Source organism: Cynocephalus volans, chromosome 6 (genome assembly GCF_027409185.1).
Source record: "Cynocephalus volans isolate mCynVol1 chromosome 6, mCynVol1.pri, whole genome shotgun sequence".
Taxonomy (NCBI): domain Eukaryota; kingdom Metazoa; phylum Chordata; class Mammalia; order Dermoptera; family Cynocephalidae; genus Cynocephalus; species Cynocephalus volans.
The window spans coordinates 90,169,224-90,177,251 of record NC_084465.1 but is presented as its reverse complement, the minus strand read 5'-3'; the positions used below and the strand labels follow the sequence as shown (position 1 = coordinate 90,177,251).

General features: G+C 37.3%; 1 protein-coding gene across 1 annotated transcript in view; it reads left to right on the top strand.

Annotated features, from left to right (window-relative positions):
• Nucleotides 1–787: 787 nt before the first annotated feature.
• Nucleotides 788–8,028, top strand: part of HIBADH (3-hydroxyisobutyrate dehydrogenase) — a 109,452-nt gene continuing 102,211 nt past the window's right edge. Inside the window, exon 1 of the mRNA XM_063100396.1 lies at nucleotides 788–953. Within this exon, the coding sequence (XP_062956466.1) occupies nucleotides 863–953 (91 nt within the window). The 5' untranslated portion in view covers nucleotides 788–862. The remainder of the gene's footprint in view (nucleotides 954–8,028) is intronic.

Genomic DNA, 8,028 nt, shown 5'->3' with positions numbered 1-8,028 from the left:
TACACTACTTTCTGGAATTTAACTTACCTTTAGTTATTGCTTTATGAAATTACTGCAGGCTGTAGAATTTTCAAATATTAGAGAAATGTCTTAGAAAATACAACTTCCTAGTAATTCTACCCTTCAAAAAGAACAAGTTTTCAACTTGTTTTCTTACGATTTTTCAAAGTCATTGAGAAACTATTGGGTTAAATATAATCAAATGAATTTAAAAGTTATTACACATATGGTAGATTTCTGTAATTGTTTTTCAACGAACAGACACTAAGAATACAATTGCCAACGTTAGGAAATCCACGTATTATTGAAGTCAAAAGTTGAAAGTTTGCAAATTTCTACTCTTGCCTAAAAACTGGAGCAGTTCCTGAGAGTCAGTCTTCTGCCTGCAAGAAGGAAACACGTGGTTACAGCCCTCGGAAGGGGTGGTTCTGGGCGGCAGGTGCTGCAGGGAGGGAGTAGTGAGCAACAGCCACCACCTCCCACACATTCTCCGCATTTCAGTAAACAAGGAGACTCTAGAGCTGTAAACGAAAAGGGAGTTTGGGGGCGGGCCCAGGGTACCTGATATAGAGGTTCCGAAAGTCCTCCTATTGGTGCGTTGCAAAGCCTCGAAAGACTTGGAATTCTGATTGGTCTGCTGCCCTGTCCGTAAGGTGATTGACGAGCCCTGTCCCGCAGAGCCGCGCCTCTCGGCGCTGCGCTCCTCCCCTCGCGGTGGGTGCCCGCCCCCAAGTGGCGAGAGCGCGTGCGCGCGCGGCCCCACGCCACGGCCGAGTTTCCCTGCCCGGTTACGTGCACTCGCAGTCAGTGGACTCGCCGGGAGGCGGCGGAGGTCACCGCGGGGAGGCGGGGCGGGGGCAGCATGGCAGCCTCCTTACGGCTCCGAGGAGCCGCCTCCGGCCTCCAATACTGGAGCCGCCGGCCGCGGCCGGCAGCCGCCAGCCTTGCAGCGGGTAAGGACCTCGCACCTCCTCCCCACGTCTCTCCTCCGGCAGCCGGTTTCTCTCGCCCAGACGGCCGAAGAGGTCTTTTCACGGGATGCGCTGCGGTTGGGTTGGGGCATAAAACACCAAACTTTGGTTGGTCCCAATGGCCTGACCTTTTCTGCGGCTGCCGCCCGCGCCGCTAGTACTCCCCCCACTCCCCTGCCTCCTGCTCCAGATGAACTGGGTTCAGCGTTCTGTTCGCGACCTCGGAAAGGGTAGGGAAGAACCCGGAGTGATGGGAAGAGTACTTGGGTCCGGGGCGTGCTTCTTTGGAATTAGGGCTCTGAGGACTTTTGAGGGCCCGTTTCCAGGGGCGACCCCGCATTCACCCCGGTGACCACTGGCCTTCCAGTGCCCCCAAGGTGCACCCTGGGCGGGCGTGCCCTCGGGGCCTAATTTAAGTTAAGCCATCTTAATCGGGTGGGATGATCGACACTAGCCAGGCGACAAGTCATTCCAGCAAAGTTTGTCACCCTTGACCAATAAGGTGGGCTTCGCTGCCACCCCCTCTTCCTCGTGACAGTGCTACCTGGAAATGGCACTAACGTCAAATTATTGACCAAAACCGTTTCTACATCCTCAAAACTGTGGCCAGACCCTATCCTGCCTCCTCCCCTTCCCCCCATACTATTGTAAGTTACTGAAGCTAACGACGGACTTAGGAAGAGGCAGTTTTTAGAGCTAGGTGAAGATCCGCGGATAGCTCATAGTCTCATTTTTCACAGGAGGAACCTGAAGCTTCTTGGGTAAGTGAGTTAGGGTATTTCCAGCATGGTCTAGAAAGTAGCCCTGGATTCATCTTAGTTCTTGCACTTCCTACCACACAAGATTCCACTTTAATTAAAAAACTGGTTGATTTGTAAAAGTTTGAGAATTTAAACAGTGCAGTGTTTAGCAAGATCATACTAAGGATTAACAAAAAGGCTTGGTATTAATTTTGTTTAATCTTGGCCTAAAAATATAGCTGGTTGGTAATAGAGTTTGTAATAGCTCCGGATCCTCCGCCTCAATAAAACCTGTGAATTTCCTTTCTGGCTTGAGAAGGGCAAGAAGCTCCTTGTGATGATGCAAGAGAACAAATGTCTGATGCAGAATCACCGTAGCAAGATACAAATTCATAGACTCTGCCAAAGTTGAGTGTAACCACTGTTTGAGTTACAAAAAATGCCTCCCACTTTGGAGATACTTGAAAAAAAAAGATCGATTAGTTGCTTTTCCACAGTAGTGAAGGTAGCACCAATTTTCACATGAATGCACAATTCTTTCAGTTCTGATTAGCCGAGGAAGACATATTTGCTGTTAAGTGGTTTTACAATGTGTTCTAATGATATTTTAACAGACCCTTGGTGTATCTTTTAGAGTTGTGAAAGTTCTTAATGGTGGAAAAGTCTGAGGCCTGAGACTGTAGTACTTACTTCTGTAAACTGGGGAGCCTCCTCAAAAAGCTGATTACACTACTTTGACATACGATTTTTTTTTTGGCATATGATCTTATACTTTTGGTTCTTTGGCCCACTACGTTGTAAGAATATAGATTTATGATAAATTCTAAATAGTCTTTTGTGATGAAGTGTTTAAGACACTTCAGCAATTGTTTTTACTGTGTGGAATTGTTTTAAATTTTTCTGTTAATTTTAGTTTGCTTCAAAAGTGTTAATCGTTTTGACATTGGAGCCTTAAAGGATAGGAAAAATCTACAAGCAAGTTTGAAGAATAGGGACATTAAGAAAAAAATCCATCTTCAAATAGTAGCATTATTTAGTGTTCTGAATTTTGTGGGTTATTTCTCTCCATAGTATGTTTGAGATGTTTATCTCATGTGGATGGTAATTATAAGGATCCATATAATTTATTTACTGTTTTAAAAATTGAGACCTAAAACTTGCCAGTTAGTAGCACATGTTAATTTAAAAATATTTAAGATGTTCAAAAAGGAAATAGAAAAATGAGAAATATTAAACTATATGTAACTAATTTGTCACCCATTTAATAAAAATAAATTTTATTTTAAATGATAATTAAATTTAGTTTCAAACCTTTTTGTACAGAGAAAATATATCTACAGCTGCAAGCCCTCTATAGTTGTTGATACTCTCCAACATGTACACAAAAAAAATTGTATCACATCATCTTAAAGTGACCACCTGACCAAAGGTGGAAGGAGGAAATTAACCAGCATCATATATGGAAATGGGCATACAGATTTTTTTTATTATTGGCCCTTTTTGTATGTATGAAATTTACTTTCAAAGCAGCATAACTCATAGCATAAATCGAATATATAATGTCATTTTTCCCTTTTGGATTAGTTTCTAGGGTTACACATGAAGTTCTGAAAAGCTACACATGGTCCTGGGACTAAAAGTTGATCTTAAACTTGTAAAATTACACAAAAAGAATATGTCTTACTAAGGGCTGGCCGGTTAGCTCAGTTGGGTAGAATGTGGTGCTATAATACCAAGGTCAAGGGTTCGGAACCCCATACCAGCCAGCCACAAAAAAAAAAAAAAAAAAAAAAAAAAAGAATATTTATTACTAAAATATCTTGACCTAGAAAACAAACAAAAAAACACAAAACAAGAAAACATAAAAAACAAACAAAAAACAAAAAGAAAAATAAACTTGACCCAAACCATAAAGACCTTTATAGAATAACTCATCACCCTGAGTTTAGTAACTCTTAGCATTAAAGCAGATACAATGCTATGACATCATGTTATGTGATAAAGTATGGCACAATATATATATACAGTATAATTTCGTGATGTAATGAAAAATGCATTCAAAAGTCTGAGAAGGGCTATGCAGAATGTTAACAGTGATTATTTTTGTGTAGTGATATTAACTTTTTTTCTTATGACTTTATACTTTTTCATATTTTCCAATTTTCTACAATGAATATATGTTACCTTGATTAGAAAAAAAGAACTTTGGAATGTAAAATAATTAACCTATTACCAATTTTTGCATTTTGAAACTTAGAGTAGACTGATGTTTGGTAACACTTGAGGTTACTAAGATGTGGAAAACTGTGCCCATGTTACATTGGAGAAAGAGGTCATAATCTGTAAGTTTGCATATATAAATTTAGAAACTAACTTTGCCAAGTTTTCTAGCTAGTTTCTTTACCAATCAATATCATCTTCGTATTATGTTGACTGATTTTCTCTCAGCTTGATTTTTATCTATGGTCTAACTGTGCTGTTTGCACACATTACTGTCAGGACTTACTTAAAGGAAGATGCATTATTTAGGTTTGAAGGTTTTTAGGGTAGTAATGATTGCATTATACTCTTTTGAATTTCTGCCCCTTTGGGAGCAAATTCTTCTGCAGTCACCATGCATTCTTTCTCAGTCTTCACCTTAACTAACTAAAATTGTCTTTCCCCAGGTACAGGGCATTCCCTAAAGCCATCTATATTTTTTTCTGGGAGGGTTCTTCAAAAAATTCATGGAAGGATTCATATTATCTTTTTTTCTTTTTTTTCTGTGGCAGATGTAGGGATCCAAACCCTTGACCTTGGTGTTATATAACACAGTGCAGTAACCAATTGAGAGCCAGGCCTTATATTATCTTTTAATTCAGTTTTTCCATGAACTTTTTGAAGAACCCTCTCTTTGACTCTTCTAACTCACTAGGCAAAAAGGGGCAATTACATAGGACTTGTCTAATAGTGCTACTTCTTGACCACTGTTAGTAAATGTAGCCAGTATGCGTTGACTGTCATGTGCCAGGCACTTTTTAACGCTTTACATGCAGTATTTCAGGTAACCTTCTGAAGTAAGTACTGTTGTTGATAAAACTTAATGTTTAGAAAAGTAACTTGTTATTTCAAGGGCATAATCTAAGAAGTGACCTCATCTGGATAGGAACCTAGTTCTTCTCAACTCAGAAGATTTTAAACATTATCACTGTTAATAAATAACCTCTCCTCTCTTGACATCATCAGATCATCTAATTATACTACCATTTCTCTAACTGCCCCAAGCAAAGATGAAATGAAGAGAACTGAGCCCATTATTGAAAACTTCATCTTCATTGATTTTCATGTTGGCCCATCCAACATGGAGCCTTATTGTTCTTGACCTGCTCAACTTCACCTGCAAACATCAGCACTCTACTTCAGCTCATCTAGAATCTCATCCCTAGGAATTGCTCTCCTGCTGAGATTTCACAAGCAGGACTAGTCTTCTAGTTGATATAACCCCCGCTGTGACTCTTGTTCTATTAACCAACGTGCTGTTTACCCTTATGGTTGCACCTGGTCCTTTGACCTCCTCTTTTTTACCCCAAATAGACAGACATGCATTCTGGTTCCTGCTTTTTGTTAAGTCCCTCTCTGGGTTTGTCTGTATCCAGCCTCAAACTTATTTATAACCAGGAATTTCACTGATGCCTTTGATAGTGACCTAGTATTTTTCTTAGCCTCCTGCTCTAATTCTGGGTAACATTCGTTTTCTGTGGTCTCTACCTTCTCCCTGGCTGCCACTTAGGTAGTGATATTGACAGTCACAGAAGTTTGCTCATCAGATATAGTGCTTTCATTAATTTCTTGTTCATTCCCATTTTCAAAATTTCCACAGCACTTCTAGTCTTTGACTTAGGGCCGGGAGCCCCTGAACCAGTCTTTTCACAGAGAGATGGCATTTCTGTGTATTGGTTTAGACAGTTTGGAACCTGACTCTGGATTTGGGAAGAAAGGATATTGGAGCATTAACCTGAAATAGTAATGGTTACTGCAACACAGTTTACTTTCGGATCTACTTTATCATCACTGTTACTCCGCAACATTGTTACTCTGCTTCAGAACTGGCTTTTATCCCCAAATGCCCATTTGATGAAATCTCTCTAGGTAGTTATTCACATAACACTAAACACTGTGTGCCAATTAATTTATTTAATTATAAAAGTAGTTCTAAAAGTTACATGGATATGGTAAAAACTCAAAATTTTAAAATGAAAAATAAAAATCTTTTCTTCAACTCTGGCCCATTAGTCCAACTCTTCAGATATAGCTATTGTTTCTTATGTATTCATACAGAAAATCAGAAAAATTAATAAATATGTATTTTTCCTCCTCATACACTGTATCTTACATACATATACTATTCTGCATCTTGCCATTTTTCACTTAACAACTTATCCTGGATATTTTTCCATGTACTTTTAGATAGACTTATCACATTCTTTATATCATCTGCATAATATTTCATTGTATTGATTTACTATGAATTATCAAGTGCTATATTAATGTATATTTAGTTATTTGTAGTTTTTCTGGTGTTACAAATGGTGCTATAATAAACTATATCTTTGTGTGGTTCAGAGTTTAATGTATGGTACGGACTGGCAAACTATGGCCCATAGCTGGGCACCTGTTTTTGTAAATAAAATTATGTTGGAACACAGCCACACCCATTCATATATATATTGTTGTTGGCTGCTTTCAAACTACACTAGATGAGTGGCAGAGGCCTTATGGCTTGTAAAACAGAAAAGAATTTACTCTCTGACCCTTTAGGACAAAGTTTGCTGACCCCTCATATACAGTGTAAATGCTTAGAGGTGGAATTGCTGGGTCAAAAAGTATGCATGTTTTAAATTTAAATTTTAAGCTAAAATTCACATGTAGATTGTTTTTTCAAATTGTCATCCAAAAGGTTGACTTGATATGTAATTCAACAGTGTATGAGACTATGTGTTTTCATCAGTCCTTTCTTGCCAATAGTAGTTTTTATCAAAGAAATAAAACAATTTGTCCATCTGATAGGTGAAAAATTATATCACATTGCTCTGTTTTGCATTTCTCTAGTTATAAGTTGAGTATATTTTCAAAGTTTTTTGGGGGTCACTTTTATATTTTTTGTTGTCATTTAAAAATTTTTGCCTACTCTAAAAAAATTGCATTATTCATATTTTTCTTTTAGATTTTAAAGTTATTTGCATATAAAGTAATGTAGCCCTATTTCTATTAAGTGATGGAAGTACTTTTTCTAGTTTTTTGTTTTGTCATCTGTTTGTGGTATTTTTTCCATATATATGTCTTATTGTGAAAAAAAATTTCAAACAAAATATTGAAAGAATAATATAGTGAACATACATATACTCTTTGCTTAGAGTCAACAATTGTTAACATTTTGCCACATTAATTTTTCATGTATATACATATCCCACCTGTATAATTTGAAAGTAAATTGCAGACATTATGACACTTCAACCCTAATATTTCGGCATGAATCTTCTAAAAATAAGAACGTTCTCCTAACATAACCAAACTGCCTTTATCCCACCTAAGACAATTAGCAGTAATGCCATGGTATCATCTAATATGCAGTTTATATTCAAAATTCCATAATTCTTTTAAGAATGTCTTTTATAGCTGTTGTTTTCAAATCAGAATCCTTTCAAACTTCATACATTATATTTGATAATGTCATACATTAAAGTTGATATTATCACTTTAGTATTTTTTAATTGAGAACTATCTTTTCCTCTTGTTTGTTTCTATAAACATGATGTTGACTTTTTAAAAACCTTTTTTGCAATATAGATGACATACAATAAACCGCACATATTTAAAGTATACAGTTTGATAAGTTTTGATCTGTGTATACCTCTGAAGCCATCTCACCACAATCAAGATAGTGAACATGTCCATCCCCTGAAATTTCCTTGTGCCTCTTTACATATACAAATATTTACACTTGTATGTTTTTACTGGATATAGATTTCTGCCTTGACAGTTGTTTTTTCTTTCAGTATTTTAAAGATTTTGCTTCATTGTCTTCTCCCTTACATTTTTTCTGATGAGAAATCTGGTTTATCCTTACCTTTTTTCCTCTGTATATAAGGTGTCTTTTTTTCTTCTGGCTGCCTTAAAGTATTTTGATTATGATGTTTCTTGGGATATTTCTTTTCATATTTCTTGTGTTGGGGTTCATTGAGCTTTTTGCATGTGTGGGGTTTATAGTTTTCATCAAATTTGGAAAATTTTTGGCCATTAGTTAGTTTCTAACTTATTTTTTTTGTTTCCACTTCTCT